The sequence below is a fragment of the Trachypithecus francoisi genome, unplaced genomic scaffold, assembly GCF_009764315.1.
Source record: "Trachypithecus francoisi isolate TF-2019V2 unplaced genomic scaffold, Tfra_2.0 Lachesis_group16, whole genome shotgun sequence".
Classification (NCBI taxonomy): domain Eukaryota; kingdom Metazoa; phylum Chordata; class Mammalia; order Primates; family Cercopithecidae; genus Trachypithecus; species Trachypithecus francoisi.
In genome coordinates, this window is record NW_022681461.1 from 73123284 (window position 1) to 73144901 (window position 21618).

Sequence of the window (21618 nt, forward strand, 5' to 3'; positions counted from 1 at the left end):
GACAGAAATAAGAACAGAGAGGGAAAAAGGTAGGGAAGGAAAGAGAAGAAGCACAGGAAAGACTGGTGAGTTGCAGCTGCGCATTACCCTCTGAATCAGTTAACGGCTGTCCTGCAGTATTTGCATTCTGGGGCAGAAGAATCAAGAAGCCAAGGGAAAACGTCACAATGGGCAAGCACTGCTGTGCCAAGAAGGCGGTCACTTTGTCATTTGGCTGTTTACAGCACCAACTCAAGAAAAACAGGCTTACCTTTCACTGACTACAGGGTAAAAAATAAGGCCACCCTAGAAAAAAAAATAAATAAATGGATATAATTCCTGGAAATATGTATATTAACCTAGGTCCTCTGAGGAAGTAACATATGTAAGCATCTAGCCCAATGTCTGGGCTAGGCGCCCAGTAGTTTTGTGGGGTAAGACTGTGAGTGTGCACACGTACATAGACAAATCTTTACATGCAAACCTGGTGCAGAAAACAGGGTAGCAGCTGGACACAGTGGCTCACTTTTGTAATCCCAGCACTTTGGGAGGCCCAGGCAGGCAGATCACCTGACATCAGGAGTTCAAGACCAAGCTGGCCAACATAGTAAAACCTCATCTCTACTAAAAATACAAAAATTAGCCAGGCATGGTGGCACACACCTGTAGTCCCAGCTACTCAGGAGGCTGAGGCAGGAGAATCCACTTCATCCCAGAGGGCGGAGGTTGCAGTGAGCTGAGATCGTGCCACTGTACTCCAGCCTGGACGACAGAGGCAGACTCTGTCTCAAAAAAAAAAGAAAAAGAAAAAGAAAAAGAAAAGACAGAGTAGTAACATCAAAAAACTGGAGAAGCTTAGATTCCATAGAGAAAAGATATTATATAATTATTGCATAAATACTTAGGCAGAGGTTGAAAGAGTAAGCTAGACATGGTCATATAGAACACAGACAGGTCTTCAAAAATACTATAAAATGGAAGGGAACATTGGAAAGCAATATTACACTGAAATCTAAATTATATACATTCTAACTATACATGCGTGTGAATGCAAACGCAAAGAAAAACGACTAGAAGGACACACAGCAAATTTTAGCCATGGTTGCTTTTGGCAAGAAGGACAAGCTAAGTAAGAAGGGCTGAGGGAGGCTCCCTGCTTCCACTCTGTATATGGCCTTCAGCATTGCTTCTTTTATTTTTTTACAAATATAAAATTTTCATCCAATAAGAGATGAAGAAACACAACCTGAGTATTTTATTCCCTGCTTGTCTTTCCAAAGAATTTTAAAAGGTACAGAACTTACAAAACTTTCAAAAATAATTTTTTTCTACAATGAAAAAGAAAAAAGGCACAGTAAAAGATGAGAGACATGCTCATCAGAGCTCCTCTTAATGCCATCCATAAAGACACCATCTATTAAAAGTTCCAAAAATATCTGTAAATCATTCTTTGTTATGTGACTTGGTGGGGGGTGGGGTACCAAGAAATAGGATAGCTTCCTGACTAAACATTTTTTTTTTTTTTTGAGACGGAGTTTTGCTCTTGTTGCCGAGGCTGGAGTGCAATGGCACAATCTCGGCTCACCAAAACCTCCGCCTCCCAGGTTCAAGCAATTCTCCTGCCTCAGCCTCCAGAGTAGCTGGGATTACAGGCATGCACCACCAAGCCCGGCTAATTTTGTATTTTTTTTTTTTTTTAGTAGAGATGAGGTTTCTCCATGTTGTTCAGGCTGGTCTCGAACTCTTGACCTCAGGTGATCCACCTGTCTCGGCCTCCCAAAGTGCTGGGATTATAGGCGTGAGCCACTGCGCCTGGCTCACTTTTTATCCCAAAATATAAAGTGATAATATGAATTCTCTCCCTAGTAATGTCAATATTGTCATTCTTCCTCTAAATATGTGGCTTTCAAATGATGGGGGGGGTGGCAATCTTGTCCCCCAGGGAACATGTGGCAATGTCTGGAGACATTTTCAGTTGTCACAACTGGGGACCAAGGGAAGGACACTCCTGCCATCTCAAGGGTAGAGGACAGGGCTGCTGATAAACACTCTACAGGACAGCCCCCACAGCAAAGAACTCTTCAGTCCAAAGGGTTAATACTGCCAAGATTGGGAAACCTTGTTCCAAGACTAAAACTTTAATACTGTTTTAAATATTCAAAAAATAATTTTCATAAGTAACAAATGACACATTAAAATTATTCTTTTATAAGTGGAACTATGTAAAGAGTATGGTTTTAAAAAATTAAAATATAGGCTGTATAGTCCTACAAATTCAAATTAGAATCCTGGTTACCAACTTTGTAACTTTGAGCAAGTTATTTGAACTTTCCACCTCCATTTCCTCATCTGAAAAACTGTAACTAAAGGATTGAGTTTTAAGACTGTTATGATTTTGGCTGGGCGCAGTGGCTCACGCCTGTAGTCCCAGCACTTTGGGAGGCCGAGGTGGGTGGATCAACTGAGGTCAGGAGTTCGAGACCAGCCCGGCCAATAAGGTGAAACCCCGTCTCTACTAAAAATACAAAAAGTAGCTGGGCATAGTGGCACACGCCTATAATCCCAGCTACTCAGGAGGCTGAGGCAAGAGAATTGCTTGAACCCCGGAGGTGGAAGTTGCAGTGAGCTGAGATCACATCACTGCGCTCTGGCCTGGGCAACAGGGCAAGACTCTGTCTCAAAAAAAACAGAAAAAAAAAAAAAAAACTGTTATGATCTTAAGTTATTTAATTAATCAACTAAATCTCAACACCTCCCCACTACCTATTTGACACATACCAGAAAGACAGCAAGTATTAGTTCCTGTCTTCCCATTATTCCTCCTCCTGCTACCGTCTATCCCGCCTAGGCCAAATTTTTTTTTTTTCTTTTTTTTTTTTGAGATGGAGTCTCGCTCTGTCTCCCAGGCTAGAGTGCAGTGGCCGGATCTCAGCTCACTGCAAGCTCCGCCTCCCGGGTTTACGCCATTCTCCTGCCTCAGCCTCCTGAGTAGCTGGGACTATAGGCGCCTGCAACCTCGCCCGGGTAGTTTTTTGTATTTTTTTAGTAGAGACGGGGTTTCACTGTGTTCGCCAGGATGGTCTCGATCTCCTGACCTTGTAATCTGCCCGTCTCGGCCTCCCAAAGTGCTGGGATTACAGGCTTGAGCCACTGCACCCGGCCCTAGGCCAAATTTTATTCATGGTCTCATCACAGTGATTTAGGTTGATATAATGATTCATAAATTTCAGAAGTAATATGATATTAACATGTTAAATAGTATCATGGTAAAAAATAAGTGCAAGTATAGGGATTAAATGTTTATTTGAAAAATCTTAGTCATAATTTCTTCCTCATTCTAAGATTTAAAAAACTATTATATATAATCCTTTCATCTGAATTACATCTATTCCCTCAAAAAGCCACACCCACAAGTGTGATCAAGGTGAACAGGGTTGTACAATGAGAGGGAGAGCAAAGGCAAAATTCACTGAGGTAGACCCCAATTCCCTGAGACTACTCAACACAGGCATTCTATAACACAGGGACCTACTTTGGTGGTGATCCTATAGGTGATGTAGGTCTCCATTGTACACACATGCTTCTTGGGATCATCGACTATAACGAAGAGATCTCTAGTCTCACCATCAATGTCATCATCAAGCTGAAGTCTGTTGAGAAGGGAAGATGAAGAAGCGGGACTTGAAGTCCCTGCTGGAGTACCACCATTGGGCAAAATGAGATCCTAAAAGAAGAAAAGAGTACCTTAAAATTAAATGAAAACACATACAGGAGAATATCAGCAAAAGCAGCTGGTTTAGCCAAACCAAAAAACACTTCTAAAATCCAAAAATAACTTTTGAAACACCTGAGCCTCTCCTTACTCAGTGGCTTCTTGAGTGAACGAATCTTTTACCACCAAGAGAAACAAACTATGGTACTGCTTTGAATCAATTTCATGCCAATTCATCTTTTAGGAGGTGCTGGAGAAACCAACATGAGCAAGTAGTTCAAGGGCAGAGAACATAATAGCCCCACCATCATCAAACCTCAACAAGGAAAGATCCCTATGAGTAGACTCTGTTTTTCCCACTTTCTCAAGACCACCACGTGGGCCCAGGTAAACGTTAAGAAACCTGGCTGGGCACAGTGCCTCACACCTGTAATTCCAGCACTTTGGGAAGGCCGAGGCAGGTGGATCACTTGAGGTCAGGGTTCAAGACCAGCCTGGCCAACATGGTGAAATCCTGTCTCTACTAAAAAAAAAAAAAAAAAAAAATACAAACCCCATCTCTACTAAAAATACAAAAAATTAGCCAGGCATGGTGGTGGGCGCCTGTAGTCCCAGTTACTTGGGAGGCTGAAGTAGGAGAATGGCATGAACCAGGGAGGTGGAGCTTGCAGTGAGCCGAGATCGCACCACCGCACTCCAGTCTGGACGACAGAGCAAGACTCCGTCTCAAAAAAAAAAAAAAAAAACAAATATTAGCTAGGCATAGTGGCGTGAGCCTGTAATCCCAGCTACTTGGGGGGCTGAAGCAGGAGAATTGCTAGAACCTGGGAGGCAGAGGTTGCAGTGAGCCGGGATCACACCACCGCACTCCAGCCTGGGCAACAGAGCAAGACTCCATCTCAAAAAAAAAGAAAAGAGAGAGCAAGCACCTATAGATGTAAAGAAACTTAAGAGATCAACCAATTCCATTAAAACAAGATACAAAAAGATAAAGATTTTGAGATATTTAGGGAAATCTGAATATCGATATTAAAGAATCACTGGGTATGTCAATGGAAGTATGATTTTACAAAATTTTCATCTTTTAAAATTATATACTAAAATATTTATGAATGAAATAAAATGGCATTTGCTTCAAAATAATTAAGGATGAGTAGGTGGGGATATAAATGATACAAGATGCCCAAGCTGATCACCATTGAAGCTGGTACTTGCAAGTTCATTATACAATTCTCCTCCCTTTTCTATATGCTTAAAATTTTCCACAATGTTTTTAAAAGACAGTAGTGGGTAGGAGGGTGGTCAGTGGGGCAAATGCCAGGAAAGGAAGGGAAGGATAGGTTTTTAAAATTACAGACCTCACTCTTTAGGTCTTAGGAAGAAGCCAATTAATAAATTATGTCCCTACAATATTAAAAAAAAGGCTGTGAAACTGACAAGGCCTAGTTAGTTATCTTGTTTAGTTTGAAAGTTTGGTAACAGAACAGAGCCCTGCCTAGGAGCAGATGTCAAGGCCTCTGAATGTCACCTTGGAATAACTGGGAGACAGAGACTAAAGAATATGGCAAGAAAGTGACATGACATCTTGGGAAGAGCCTTGGTGACCTGTGGGCCATCAGATCACAGGGTGAGGAGCAGAGGGTGCTTTCCTCATATTCTCTCCTCTTGGAGCTCTGCAGGTGAGTTATGACCTAGCCACCATGTAAGAGAACATACAGGAAATTAGAGGTTAACCTAGCAGTCACATCCATGAGCTGTAGCTGATGATGGGACATCTGGGAAGAGCAATGGGACACGGCAGAGGGAAGAAGCATGGCCTGGAGTCAAGGGCGATGTCACCCAACTTGGGGGGTAATGGAAAGTACACAGAAAAGGCACCTTCAACTCCCATTTCCACTGACCACAGATCATTTAATCACATACTTATGTAATATCAAAAAAACTGTAATTACTAAAAGGGTACCATTTTCACAGAAGGTACTCATGGCAATAGACCTACCCCCTCCACTTCTCTACTGCTATGCTTCTGACTACAGGGCAGATGGACAAGCTCATCAGCTGGGACGTCACACCTTCAGCAGCCCCTCTCAGTGTGGACATGACTGCAGAGAGAACTACAGCAGCAGCCACTGATGGGACTGCTTTTGCAATGTACTGGTACCACAGGACACACGGTGTCCACACCCCAGTGTCTGGGGATTTGTACGGCGACAACGTCTTCTCTGGAACTCCAGGATAAACATCATGTCTTGGTCATTTCAGTTAACATTTAAACACTGACCTCAGGCAGGATGCCATGCTAGGCCTCACAGGGGCCCTCCTTTACATTTTATCAACGCTAGCACGTCAGGCCTCAGAACAGCTCTGTCAGTGGATAGACACTGCACAAAAGAAAAGAATTCATGGCCGGGTGCAGTGACTCACGCCTGTAATCCCAGCACTTTGGGAGGCTGAGGTCAGGAGATAGAGACCATCCTGGCTAACTCGGTGAAACCCCGTCTCTACTAAAAAATACAAAAAATTAGCCGAGCGAGGTGGCAGGCGCCTGTAGTCCCAGCGCCACTGCACTCTAGCCTGGGCGACAGAGCGAGACTCCGTCTCGAAAAAAAAAAGAAAAGAATTCACAATCTTAAGGCAGAGATGCCAAAATCAGCTCAGACAGTGGTTTCCCACAATCCGGCCTGGCCTGATCTCAGCAGCCTCCTTTCTTACCACCGCCTTCCACATCCAAGGGACCAGTTCCCAGGAAGCACCCAGCGGTTTCATGCCCCTTATCTTTGCTGGAAAAGTCCCCCATCTGTTGTACATAGCAATCTCCAAATATCTTCCAGAAATCTGCTTGAATTCCCTCTCCTTTAACACTTTCCTTGTTGACCCACTCCCTGGCAGAATTACTCACACCCTCTCAATACTTTGAAGACATCTCCACCGAAGCATTTTGTAGTTTTAATCATTTATTTATATATCAGACTTATCCACAAACACTGTGAGTCCCCAGTGACTGCAACTGTGCCTTGCTCATCATGTGTGTGCGTGCATGTGTGTGATTATCTGTCTCCCCAGGTCGGGTAGTGACTTCAAGCCAGCTCCCCTAACATTTGCCCTAGGAACTTCAGCCAATAACTTTCCAGGAACAGCTCACATAAAGATCTGAAATGTCTGGGCCAGACAGTATGAAGCTAGTTCTCGAACCAGTTGTTGGGGGTGAGGGAGGGGAGAGTCAATCAATCAGATCTTGTCGCATACTCCAGATTCTTCCCTCCTAGGACTACGCAACCATGGGAAACCCCCCAGTCCTCATCCCAGGGTGTTCCTTGGAATGTTACGTGAGACATGAGAATAGCAGACAGGCTACCGGGGTCTGTACCTCCTAAGCAGTGACACTGCCACCTTAGATGGAGATGACACAGCCATACACAGTGCTTCCCAGTCTCACTTCACCACACTCCATGACAGCCTCGTGAGGTTAGCAATACAGGTATCATCTCTGTTGACATGGAAGCAGACTCAAAAAAGTTAAGTAACTCGCCCAGATGTACAGACACTGGCATCTGCTATGCCAACGGTTGAACCCAGGTGTCTGGTTCTTAGGCCAGGGTTTCTTCCCACGCTGAATCCCTTTTGTGTGTCTTTTTCCATCCCTAAGCTGTCTCTCATGTCTATTCTCTGGCCATAAATCCTTTAAGTAAATATGAAGCTTCTAGGGTTTTTGTTGTTGTTGTTTCAAGGCAGAGTCTTGCTCTCTCGCCCAGGCTAGAGTGCAGTGGTACGATCTTGGCTCAGCGCAATCTCTGCTTTCTGGGTTCAAGCGATTCTCCTGCCTCAGCCTCCCAAGTAGCTGGGACTACAGGCGTATACCACCACACGCGGCTAATCTTTGTATTTTTAGTAGAGACAGGGTGTCACCATATTGGCCAGGCTGGTCTTGAACTTCTGACCTCGTGATACACCTGTGTCGGCCTTCCAAAGGGCTGGGATTATAGGCGTGAGCCACCGTGCCGGACCAAAGCTTCTGTTTTTAAAGTCAGTCAGGGAAAGTTAACTTTTTCTTCCTTAGGGTCTTAATACAAGTTTATCCCAAAATGACTCCCTTCAAGATAGGGTCCCCGTGAGCAATGAATGTGGAGGGAAAGCATGTGCATCTCAGGAGGACTGGGCAGAGGGTGAGGCGAACTGAATGACAGAGGCTGCTTCTCCATCAGCATCCTCCAGCAGTGCGCTTTGCGACACAGAGATTTGAGCTCAAGAGCAGGTATTGGGTGGTGGCAGCACCTTTACGACCAACTTTTATCACCATTATGACCAACAGCTCCCTCCAGGAGAGGGAATTCCTTGGCTCAACACAAAAGCCTCCTGCTTTGTTTTTGCCACCCCATAGTCTGCTCTCCATGCTGTAGCCAGAGTTCTCCTTTAAAAATTTAAATCAGGCCAAGCGTGGTGGCTTATGCCTGTTATCCCAGCACTTTGGGAGAATGAGTCAGTGGGAGGATCACTTGAGCCCAGGAGTTAGAGACCAGCCTGAGAAACATGAAGAGACCTTGTCTCTACAAAAATTTTAAAAATTAGTCAGGCATGGTGGTACTCGCTGCTGGTCCCGGATACTCGGGAGACTGAGACGGAAGGATCTCTTGAGCCCGGGAGACTGAGGCTGCAATGAGCTGTGACCGTGCCACTATACTCCTGCTTGGGCAACACAACAAGACCCTGTCTCTAAAAAAAATAATAATCATAAATCAAAACACATCACTCCCCTACTCAAAAGTCCCAAAGATATCCCCTGACATTCAGAAGAAAATTGAAACTCCCTCCCATAATCTGCAAGAGCCAAAAGTGACCTGGCCCTTACTGTTCTCTGACCTCACCACCAACACTCTCCCCAGCTCTAGAAACAACAGTCTTCCATAACTGGCCCACACACTGTGCCGGCTCATTCTGACATCAGGACCTTTGCACTTGCTGCTCCCTCTACCTGGAGCACTCTTCTCCCTCCGGATCCCCCCCATGGCTGGCTTCTCTCCTCAGACAGGTTTCTCCTCAAATGACACCTACTCAGAGACACCCCTTCAGCTCATAAAATCTAAAATAACTCTACATCCCTCCACCTCTCTCTAGCCCCTTCTCTGGCTTTATTTTCTTTTCTTTTTTTTTTTTTTTTTTTTTTTTGAGACGGAGTCTCGTTCTGTCACCCAGGCTGGAGTGCTGTGGCCGGATCTCAGCTCACTGCAAGCTCCGCCTCCCAAGTTCACGCCATTCTCCTGTCTCAGCCTCCCGGGTAGCTGGGACTACAGGCGCCGCCACGTCGCCCGGCTAGTTTTTTGTATTTTTTAGTAGAGACGGGGTTGCACTGTGTTAGCCAGGATGGTCTCGATCTCCTGACCTCGTGATCCGCCCGTCTCGGCCTCCCAAAGTGCTGGGATTACAGGCTTGAGCCACCGCGCCCGGCCGCTTTATTTTCTTTACAGGACTTATCACTGTTTGAAAATGTATTATATATTTATTGACTGACTGATTCCCCACTAGTCTACAAATTCCCTAAGAGCAGAGACCATGCTACTCCGGCCCATGGTAGTTCTCAGTAAGTATTTCATGAATGAATGAATCTTAGAAATGACCAAATTCAATCCCTTGCCTATCAAAAGTACTCAATAAATGTCTGTGGAATGACAAGCAACTGAGGCTAACCTGAGCCAGAAAGCCCAGTTCTGAATCCCAGTACCACTAATTAGTAGCAGTGCAACTTAAGCAAGCTTCTTAATCTCTCTAAGCCCCCATTGTCCTCATTTATAAAATAGGTGTAGTGAGATTGAGTTAGTTAGTATACGGAAGCAGTTGGAATAGTGTCTGGTACATGGTGGGTGCTACATCACTATTCACTCTCTCTCTCACTCACACACACACACACACACACACACATACACACACACGTACTTCTAAGTATTCTTGCATCCTTTTATAAACTCTGAGGCTGGGTTCATAGCTGACACACAATAAATGCTGCTGCAAATTAAAATTGCATTGAGACCCACAGTTGGGGCCTCAAATATATTTTCTTAATGATTTTACTATAACAAAGGATATCCAGAATAGCCTTTGTGAAGAGTTACAACTACATAGTTGATTAATAATGAGAACTCCCCATTGTAGCAAAATACCAATTTTCACTACATAGGTTTCCATTATAAGAGCATTTCTTCCTCCTTCCCCCTTTTACTTTACCCTAGGAAGACAGACGCAGAGTGAAGTTGCCTTACAAACTCCTCTGTTTCAAAGAATTTCAATTTTAAGATACACCATTATAGTCAGCCAGCCACAAGACAGAATATTAAATTAACATAAATCACTGGTAAAATTTTATATTACATTGAACATATGATTTATGAAAAGAGAGTGGTATATACTAGGAGCCAATATAGTTTTAATAAAAACAAGTCATGCTAAAACAATCTAATTTCTCTTTTTTATTCTATTGGAGGAATGTGGGCAAGTGAATGATCTAGTCTCAGAGGAGCCTGACAAAGTCTGTCAAGGTGTCTTTACATTAAGGATAAAATGGGCCAGGCGCGGTGGCTCAAGCCTGTAATCCCAGCACTTTGGGAGGCCGAGACGGGCGGATCACGAGGTCAGGAGATCGAGACCATCCTGGCTAACACGGTGAAACCCCGTCTCTACTAAAAATACAAAAAACTAGCCGGGCGAGGTGGCAGGCGCCTGTAGTCCCAGCTACTCGGGAGGCTGAGGCAGGAGAATGGCGTAAACCTGGGAGGCGGAGCTTGCAGTGAGCTGAGATCTGGCCACTGCACTCCAGTCCGGGCGACAGAGCGAGACTCCGCCTCAAAAAAAAAAAAAAAAAAAAAGGATAAAATGATGGCTCTTCTGAATACAGAGACTGTATGTTACTTGTCTTAATTTACCTCCCTTGTGCCAGGTACAGGGCAGATGCTTAAAGAATGAACGTGTCGGCCGGGCGCGGTGGCTCAAGCCTGTAATCCCAGCACTTTGGGAGGCCGAGACGGGCGGATCACAAGGTCAGGAGATCGAGACCATCCTGGCTAACACAGTGAAACCCCGTCTCTACTAAAAAATACAAAAAACTAGCCGGGCGAGGTAGCGGGCGCCTGTAGTCCCAGCTACTCGGGAGGCTGAGGCAGGAGAATGGTGTGAACCCGGGAGGCGGAGCTTGCAGTGAGCTGAGATCTGGCCACTGCACTCCAGCTTGGGCAACAGAGCAAGACTCCGTCTCAAAAAAAAAAAAAAAGAATGAACGTGTCGGCCACGCATGGTGGCTCATACCTGTAATCTCAGCACTTTGGGAGGCCGAGGTGGGTGGATCACGAGGTCAGGAGTTCAAGACCAGCCTGACCAACATGGTGAAACCCCATCTCTACTAAAAACACAAAAACTAGCCAGGGGTGGTGGCACACGCCTGTAATCCCAGCTACTCAGGAAGCTGAGGCACGAGAACTGCTTGAACCTGGGAGGTGGAGGTTGCAGTAAGCCGAGATTGCACCACCGCACTCCAGCCTGGGTGACAAGAGCAAGACTCCATCTCAAAAAAAAAAAAAAGAATGAATATATTCTATACAAACTGAATATTCTTGTTTGTTGATTTTGTTGTAAAAATTAAAGCTAAGCCCACTTTCGAGAATAAACTCAAAGGGACAATCTCAAAAATGTTCTATTCAAAGATGTTCATGATACAAAGAACACAGAGTGAAACCTAGAAAAATCCCAAAGGCTCAATAACCAGGAAGCGATCATGTTTGTATGTGTAATGTGACACACTCGTTTAAAAAATCAGAAAGCCAGACCTCTAGATAAACTCAGTGAGATGAACACAAGCCTCCGCTTTCTCCCTTTTTCCACCCTCCAGATACTAATTTAACTTAGAGAATGAAAGAAAAAAAAAAATAAACAGTGGAGGTAAAAAGAACAAGAAAAACAGTGACTGGAGACACGTCAATACTGGAAACAAGGAAAGGGTGCCATCCAAATGCCAAAGGTTTCAAAGGGCTCCACCTGGGCCACAACTGAAAAAAGAACTAAGAGGAATCTAATCTATGTCACCGAAGTTACTTCAGGTTATTGAGGTTACCTAATAAGTAGAAAATGTTCTTGAACCCCCTTTACACGCACCCTAATTTCAAAGTGTGATTGTCAGTGGGGAGTAGAGGACATGGAAGGTTCGGCAGTGGGGCAAACCAGGACCACCAAGGTGTTGGCTGCTGTGACTGTGACCAAGGGGATGCCAAGCACAGACAAATACACCAAGTGTGGGCCACCAGCAGAGGGCACCCTGCCCACATGGCCTTCTCCCCCCCATGATGGGTAGAGATGGAAGCAGCAGCTCATAGGAACATGAAGGCATCTGGGTTGGCTGCCCTGGGGTGTGTCCAACAAGCCCAAAGCAGGCCAGACTGCAAATGCTGGGGGCACTGGGCTCTACTGAGATGTGGGGAGCAGCTAAAACACAGAGAAAGCCAGGCTTCTGACAGATAACGAGGAATCTATGGATCTAAGACAATGCTAACAACATCAAGTAGAAACACAGGGGATCCAATAATTCACTTGTTCTGATGGGGGCAAATAGCAGGCCTGAATTATAACCTCATCAGAGGCAAGTAAACCATAAAAACAAGTCAAAATAGCATTAGCTCATCACTCAGACCCAAGAAAACCGAAACACAAAAAAGCAAGAGTCCTCAATAACAGATAAACATGCATTTGACAAAGATGAAGTCCATAAAACAGAACCCTTTAGGCCAGACTTACTCTGTGGTCCCATTAAAAGAAAAAAAAAAAAAGCCTAAAGAAAGTGGAAAGAGAATTTAAAAATGAAAGCATAAATTAAAACAGAAAAGAACAAAAGTTATAAACAAAAGCCAAATTTAATTCTTCTAAAAGATGAATCAGATAAACTAAAACTTAGGAAATCTGACCAATATAGAAAGAGGAAAATGGCCCAGGTGTAGTGGCCTCACACCTATAATCCCAGCACTTCGGGAGACCAAGGCAGGTGGACTGCTTGAGCCCAGGAGCTCAAGACCAGCCCGGGCAGCATGGTGAAACCCTGTCTCTAGTAAAAATACAAAAAGTTAGCCAGGTGTGGTGACTCAAGCCTGTAGTCACAGCTACTCAGGAGGCTGAGGCATGAGACTTGCTTGAACCCGGGAGGCGGAGGTTGCAGTGAGCAGAGATCGCACTATTCCACTCCAGCCTGGGCAACAGAGTGAGATGCTGTCTCAATAAAAAATAAAAAAAGAGGAAAACGGAAAAAGGGAACAGACAACAACTATTTAGAAGTTGCGTCTATGTATGATTGTAAATTAAAAGGTTGTGCTATGAATAACTATGCAAACAAATTTGGACATCTATATGAGCTAGCTGGCTTTCTAGGAAAAATTATGCGATCAAAGTGAAATTAAATAGAGGTAAAAAATCTAAACAGATAAGTAACCACAAAACTGTTGTCACAGAGCATCCACTAAGACGTAAGCTGGGTCCCAAGTGTTTTACAGTGAGCATTCATGAACCTTCAAAGAATGAGTCCTACTTTATTCAAATATTCTAAGAAATAATTTTAAAATAGAGAAACCTTTCAAATCATTTCATGATGACTATCTATATCTGGTATCAAAATATGAGGACAAAAAAGAAAACTGAGTACAAGTATAAACATCATTAATAAAGTAACAGCTAATAGTAAACTAAAAGAATTTTTGGGGAAAAAAAAATATACCAGGATCAAGTCAAATGTATTCCAGGAAAGCAAGAATGATTTAACATTAAGAAATTTATCGATACAATTTATTATATTAACTGATTCTATATATAACCATTGTTGAAGATACTTATGTGCAAAACTACCAAAAATACTTACTGGTATCACTCGTATCAGCCATTCCATTTAAATCTCTAAGTAAAATTAAGAAGTAAAAACAAAGTTCCCGGCCGGGTGCAGTGGCTCACGCCTGTAATCCCAGTACTTTGAGAGGCCAAGGTGGGTGGATCACGAGGTCAAAGATTGAAACCATCCTGGCCAACATGCTGAAACCCCATCTCCACTAAAAACACAAAAATTAGCTGGGCATAGTGGCGCGCACCTGTAGTCTCAGCTACTTGGGAGGCTGAGGCAGGAGAATCGCTTGAACCCAGGAAGCGGAGGTCGCAGTGAGCAGTGCGATTGAGCCACTGCACTCCAGCCTGGCAACAGAGCAAGGCTTCAGCTCAAAAAAAAAAAAAAAAAGTTCCTAAATATGTTTAAAAATATCTATCAGAAAACATCAGCAATTAATCTTGAAGACATTACTAAGTGAACGAAGCCAGATGAGAAAAGCCATATGCTACGTAATTCCATTTATATGAAATGTCAAAACAGGCAAAATCCTGAGAGACAGAGAGCAGACTTGGTTGCCAGGGGCTACAGGTAGGGGAACAGGGAGAGTCAGCTTAGTAAAGACCAAATTTCTTTTTGGGGTGACAAAATAGTCTAAAATTAGATAGCGATGATGGCTGCACAACCTTGTGAATATATACTCACAATTATATACTTTAAAATGGTGAATTTCATGCTCTGTATATTATTTCCAATAACAATAAAACCGTCAAAAATGTAGTGGACATATTCTAAAAATGAATAAATCTTTTAAATCACAAAGGCATGTCCACTACATTCAGATATAAAGTATTTGCCATAATTCAAAACCATTCTGGAAAGTCTAGGTACTGCAATAATATAGCGAAGAATACTTGAACTCATACAGTGATCTGCCACATCACTTCATGGCAATAGGTCAGGCTCCTCTCAAATTATCTAAAATTTTTAATACACATAATAGGGATAAAATGTGTTTAAAGCATTTTAAAATGGTAAACTTGAACTGCTATATTTACCAAGTGTTCTGGGAAAGAAGTGGTAGCTTGCATTCGTGTTCACAATTATGATCTTCCCTTCCTTTAAAAGGATCATATATTCTTCTTATTGCCAAGTGACTTCCCACAGGAAGACAACTCCCCACCACACTGACTTCGGCCTTGGACGCGTGACTTGCTCTGGCCACCGGTACATGAATGTACATCGGATCAGAGCAGATCCTTTAAGAGTCAAGGCATGCTTCCACCAGCTCCCTTGCTCCTCGACTTTGAAAGCAGTGTGTCCCAAACAGGGACTGCTCCTTTGGAAGGGGAAGACTTGCAGGAGAGGGCCAGAGAAGCTGATTCACAGCCACTGACACACAACATGACCTAGAAATTCATGTCTGTTGCACACCTTTGCATTTTTGGAGTTACTACCACAGCAAAGCTGACTAGTACATATAATCATTAAAATGTCTACATAATTTTTAACAATCGAGATAGGACACAATGATATAAAAAGTAGGGAATACTAAGACATAGAGATTTCTCTTTTGGTTTTTTTTTTTTGGAGAGTTATTCAATTGTATCTTAACTATTAACAGTATGTCTCAAATTCTGCGCTACTTGCTTATTAGTAGGAAGTTCAGTTTTCCTTGCCACACAGCCTAGGAATTCCCATTTCAAATATTCTCCAAAAACTCCAAGGTTGCTTGTACAAGTATCTCCAAGTGCCCAAGGCCCACTGCCTATGGTTTCTAAGTTAGTATCCCCCTGAACAGTTTTACGTGTTTCTACTTTGGATTCAGGACCATTTCTTATAAAGCAAGACTTTTTCTTTAGACATGGTTTAAGAGATCGCCTGTTTCAAAGTTTTGTTGCTAAAGTTCTTCAGAAACTGAAAATGTTTTTCATAGGTTTTCTATTAGAAAACCTGCCCTTCAAGCAAATTCCACCCATTGGCCTGATGCAAAAGAATACCTCTTAACAAGATCATAAAGTCAAAATTAAAGAGCCCAAGTCCACATTCCTTGGCAAAGTTGCCAGTGTCTGTTAATAGATTTTTCTAAGAATCTCCAGACTAACATTCATTTCTCCAGACATTCTTATGATTCTTAGGAGCCAAGATTTTCCCCAACTCTCAGCTGCGTTTATTATATATGATTCCTGTTCATTCCTTCTAAGGAAGATCCAGTATTTCAAGCACATACTAAACACCAAATACACAAAGCCAAAGTCCCAATGCAGTGCTACCAAACAAAACAGGATATAACATCTATATAACTTTAGTTGGGGATATGGACACGAGACCTCTAACTCTGATGCAATGCAATATTGGTTATGAACAGAGCTCCATGAATTGATGGGGGCAACTTGAGAAGAGTAAGCAGACTTGCCAAATGGAAAAACAAGGCTGGGGGAGACCTTGGCCAGGACATTCCAGGCTGAGAAATCCCCAACAATCAAGGATGAGAGGCATTTCCGAGAGCCTGTTCCTAACAATAACTAAGATCCCCAACACAAAAATTCTGCCTCTGCTGGTGGTCAAGGATATGTATGCCACCCGGAGGACTCAACAGTCCAAGCAGACAGCTTCCTACAAAGACAGAATTCACCTTCCCAGAGGGCACAGACACAACACAACTCGACCTAAAATCCTCCTCTCGGGGCCAGGTGCAGCGGCACACTCATGGAATCCCAACATTTTGGGAAGCCAAGGCAGGAGGATTGCTTGAGCCCAGGAGTTTGATACCAGCTTGGGCAATACAGTGAAACTCTATTGCTACAAAAAATACACAAATCAGCTGGGCATGGTGGCGCATGCCTGTGGTCCCATCTACTGGGGAGTGTGAGGTGGGAGGATCACCTAAAAGCCCAGGAGGTTGAGGCTGTGGTAAGCCAAGATCATGCCACTGCACTCCAGCCTGAGTCACAGAGCAAGACCCTGCCTCAAGAAAGAAAAAAAAAAAAAAAAATCCTGCAATATCCTGCTCCCTTTTCTGCCCACTTTGACCCTCATTCTCAGGATCTTGCCAACTGAAAATTTATAAAGCTAAGGAAGGTATTCCTCCACTGAAACTTCTGCACCAAAATCACACAAGGGTCTAGGGTGTAGAACCACCCCCAGAGATCATCCAGGTTGTCTCTATTACACATAAGGAAAAGTCTTATACGTAACAGGCATGAGGTCCCTCGAGTGGTGTGTGAGGAGCCCAGGTAGGGCTGTGCTACACCACAATCCAGGCATTCCTCTTAGGTAGGAAGAAGATGCCTAGAATGACCCATTCATAAACAACAGTCCCTTTCCTACCCTTCGCCCAGTTCCTCTTAACTGTACCATCTGTTTATCTTACAAAGCCTGGTTCTCATCCACATGTTTCTGTGCTACCATCTGACATGCTACTACACACGTGGAGTGCACTCGGCATGTGACCTAACAAGTCAGGTGCCTAAGGAAAGTCCAAGAAAAGGGCATTTAGGGTTTTCAGAACAAAGGCCAGGGGGAAACAATATATCATACAGAGCTGAGTATGTGCTTGTTGATTAATCATCACCCCAGCCCAAACCTTCTCAAGGACAAAAAAAAAAAAAAAAAAAAAAAAAAAACACTCAAGTGAGGAACAGGGCAGGACTCAACTTCCAAGAGCAGGTGCCAAGTGGTCACTGTTAACCCACTCTTACAGCCCACACTTCTCAGATGTGCTGCAAAAGCCTTGTACTTTTAGCAAGACTAAAAGTGTCTTTGCCTTGGGTGGATCCCCCGAGTTCAGGAGTTTGAGACCAGCCTGATTAATATGGTGAAACCCTGTTTCTACTAAACATAAAAAAAAAAAAAAAAAAAAAAAAAACAAATTAACCAGGTGTGGTGGCACGTGTCTGTAGTCCCAGCTACTCAGGAGGCTGAGACAGAAGAATTGCTTGAACCCGGGAGGCAGAGGTTGCAGAGAGCCAAGATCGCGCCACTGCACTCTACCCTGGGCAACAGAGCGAGACTCCGTCTTTAAAAAAACAAAACAAAACAAAAAACAAACCATCCTTGACTCAAAAATTACCGAAAATTCACCATTCCTCTACAGTAGGGACTGTCTCTCTGAAACCCACAGGCACCCTGGGGGCCAAAAATTATGCACCAACATTTGCATGTGCACATGCAAATGTCAATCTTCTTGGGAGCTTAGATGTTACATCTAAGCTTCTCGGGAGAGAACCTATAATTATTAGAACCTCAAAAATACCCAGGGAGGGAAAAAAAATCACTTCAGATTCTAAACTGTCTCTCTAAACTAAAAAGAGGAAACAGAAACACATTTTGACCTCCTGGAGCAACCCAAATTCAAACTGCCCTCTAGTACAGTACTTCCACATTTAATGATTTGTGACACCCACACCCTACATATAAGGCTGGGTGCTGTCCTTAAACCCTAAACCCAAACCTAAAATGAACACAAGAGGATGTGCTAAATGAGAAGGAAACGTGTAACTACATTCAAATAGGTCAGACTTCCTTCCACAGTGTTTTCACTTCATTTTTTTCTCCCCATACAGAATAGGTTCTCCCTGCATGGTACTAGTTTTGTGGCACTCAACAATGTTGTATTGATTCAGATCTGCATCTCACCACAAAGCAGCTGGAAGAGATGTTTTTCTGTGGAACTTTTCAAGGCCTGAGACACAGTTTCCCCACAGCATCTTTTTAGAATCCTGAAGTGTGCCTGCCTACAACCCAAAAGTACAGATGGCCTTCCAGGCTGGAGCTCCACCTGCCTGGCTACCTGGCCGCCCCAGATGGAATTCCCACATTCCCACTGACATGACTCAGACCGAATGCGGGTGATTTCGATTCCCATGGTTAGTGTACTCACTGGAAAAGAAAAAGGCCCTGAACCAAGAGTCTGATCATAGTCAAAACATTAAAGAATAAGAGAAAAAGGGTATTCTAAACCAAAATGGCTCAAAGGAGTTTCACACCTAAGTAACCAGACAAGGACAGGTAAGGAAAGTTAAAAAAAAAAAAAAAAAAGGCAAAAGGGGCAAGGTGTGGTGTCTCACACCTGTAATCCTAGCACTATGGGAGGCCGAGGCGGGTGGATTGCTTGAGCCGGCAAGTTCGAGATGAGCCTGGGCAACATGGTGGAACCCCATCTCAAAAGTTAAAAAAAAAAAAGTCAAGGAGAGACATAAAAGAAAAGGGCCTTAAATTTAATACTGGTCATGGTCTTGCCCTCTCACATGGGCATTCTGAGTTCAGAGACAGAAATGAGTTCTGCAAACAAGGGCCATGCACTACTAGGAGAGGGACAGACACAGATGAAGGAAGAAAGTGAAGGAATGAAGGAGGGAAAAAAACTCTTACAGCCTTACTTAGCTGTAAACTATGAGGTGTAAAATGAAGTCAGAAAAGAGACAAGAGGCCAGGCAGGGTGGCTCAGGCCCATAATCCCAGCACTTTGGGAGGCCACGGCGGGCAGATCACTTGAGTCCAGGAGTTCGAGACCAGCCTGGGCAATACAACAAAACCCCGTCTCTACGAAAAAATACAAAAGATTAACAGAGTGTGGTGGTGCATGGCTACAGTCCCAGCTACTCAAGAGGCTGAGGTGGGAGGATCACCTAAGCCCAGGAGGTCAAGGCTGTGGTGAGCCAAGATGGTGCCACTGCATTCCAGCCTGGGTGACAGGGTGAGACCTTGTCTCTAAAAAAAAAAAAAAAAAAAAAACAAAAAAAACAGGAGACAGCTCCTGCATGTTAGTACAGCAGCAACTACACGGTATCCATCTATATGGAGAGGCTTGGGGGCTTATCTTGAAGCCAATACACAAGAGATCAATAAGCTGTAAGGATTTCTAAAGATGCTTTTCTTTCCACTTCACATACAATATAGAAAACCATCAGAGGAAGAATATTATTATTTAGTTAAGGTTACTGTGGAAGAGGGTGCTGATAGATTAAGGGAGAGGTGGCTTTCCTCAAAGCTTCTCCTAAGCATAGCTGTTGCTAGGCAAAATTTAGCTAAAAATGACATTCCTAGGCTGGCAAGTAATCCTAGCACTTTGGGAGGCCAAGGTGGGAGGACTGCTTGAGCCCAGGAGTTCAAGATCAACAACCTACGCAAAATCCTGTCTCTACAAAAAAATTAAAAACTCAGCCAGGCATGGTGGCTCATGCCTGTAATCCCAGAACTTTGGTAGGCTGAGGTAGGCAGATCACTTGAGGCCAGGAGTTTGAGACCAGCCAGGCCAAGATGGCAAAACCCCATCTCTACAAAAAATACAAAAATTAGCTGGGCGTGGTGGCAAATGCCTGTAATCCCAGCTACTCAGGAGGCTGAGGCATGAGAATCGCCTGAACCAGGGAGACAGAGGTTGCAGTGAGCCGAGATTATGCCACAGCCTGGGTGACAGAGCGAGATTCCATCTCCAAAAAAAAAAACTTAGCCAGGCATGGTAGTACATACCTGTAGTCCCAGCTACTCAGGAGAATGAGGTGGGAGGATCGCTTAAGCCCAGGAGGTCGAGGCTGCAGGGAGCTGTGATCACATTACCGTACTCCACCCTGGGTGACAGAGTGAAGTCATGTGTCCAAAAAAAAAAATTACATTCCTAAAATATATATACAGTTAAATGTGTTGTAAGCAACTTTCTTCAAGTAATGAAATAATTATGTTTCTATGAGATGGCAGAAAGAGTGGGACAAAATAATCACTCCCTATTTATTCTATAGACCAAAACATAGATGTTTTCTAACACACAGGAGTTTTAAGCAGCCTAATTAACATGGTGCTATACTCCCCCAAACCACGTATTAGAAGATATGGAAAGCAAAATCTATTTGCTCATGTATTCTTCCAAACACTTAGCAAGCTCCCACGGACTGCTAGGTGTTATTCTAGACGTGGAGGAAAGGGAGCCAATAAGGAATTTACTTGAGGAATCTGGTTTAGGTGACCTGTGTACTAGAGCTCAGAAGAAAGCCAGAATAATTCTGTTCTCTGAGGAAGGCTTCAGAGAGGGAGGTGTGACCTGGGCTGGGCAAGACGGCAGAAGACCTGGGTTTAAATTCTAGTTCTCCTACCCGCTATGAGGTCATAAGAAAACCACTTAAACCTACTGACGTTCACTGGAAAACATCAAAACCCAGCCCGGGCTAGGTTGCATGGAGATTATCGGGAATGTGTGTGAAAGTCCTCTACAAACTCTGAGGAGCTGCTCAATGGAAGAGAAAGGCGTTCCTGGCACGGAACACCACATAAGCAAAATCGCCAAGGGGTGAAGTGCAGAAGGCAAAAAAGAAGGCACGGGCAGGGGACCAGTCATCCTGAATGGACATGAGCTGCTCCAGGGGAAGCAGCAGGAAATAAGGCCTGGAAAGTGGATTAGCTCCAGAATCCGAGGGAATCTTAAATAGCAGGCTTAACAATCTGAGGTGCACCCCACAGGTAACAGCTAAGCTGTTAAGCAGAAAGCGGCAATCATGAACACATTTTACAAAAAGACTTCAGAAAAAAAGCATGCAGAAAAAATAAAGAGGGAAACACAGGAGACACGAGACGGAGCGGTTGGGGAGCCGCTAACTGTCCAGGTACCCCTCTCCCAGAAGTACCTAACCTAGGGGGTAGGTGCCAGGAGAGGCAAGGGCAGATGAGAGGTGTTGTCAACACCAAGGTCATATGGCCTGGGATACTCTGATGAATGTTTCCTAGGTGGAAAAAAACAGTCTGGCCACACCAGGAGGAATCACGTTTCAAATACAGGTAAATTACAGAGGATCAGAAACTGCTATCATTCTAGCAAAATTGAATAAACCCAAGTTCAACAGCCCTGGGTGCCATCCACAGAGCCCATCCTTAGGATATGAGGTGAAGTCCTACTGAAATGACTGTGTTCAGCAAAGGCTAAAACCAAGGTCACTGGGTACACCTTAACATATTCTTACCCATGTGACAGCTGCCTCTCACAGGTCACTCACCTTCAGTAATTTGCTTCAGTGATACCTGATTCAGGCCATTTTTTCCACTCTCACAAGCCAGCAGCCCTCAGCACAGAAATGCACATGGGGAATCTTGACCCTAGTCCATT

General features: G+C 43.9%; 1 protein-coding gene across 4 annotated transcripts in view; it reads right to left on the reverse strand.

Moving 5' to 3' along the window:
- Window positions 1-21618, reverse strand: part of SNX30 (sorting nexin family member 30) — a 125032-nt gene that overhangs the window by 70111 nt on the left and 33303 nt on the right. For all 4 annotated transcript variants that reach the window (XR_004443609.1, XR_004443610.1, XM_033237785.1 and 1 more), the window contains exon 2: window positions 3512-3703. Coding sequence is in view for 2 of the 4 variants with exons in the window: in XM_033237785.1 (XP_033093676.1) it covers window positions 3512-3703 (192 nt within the window). In the remaining 2 variants the exon portion in view is untranslated. The remainder of the gene's footprint in view (window positions 1-3511; window positions 3704-21618) is intronic.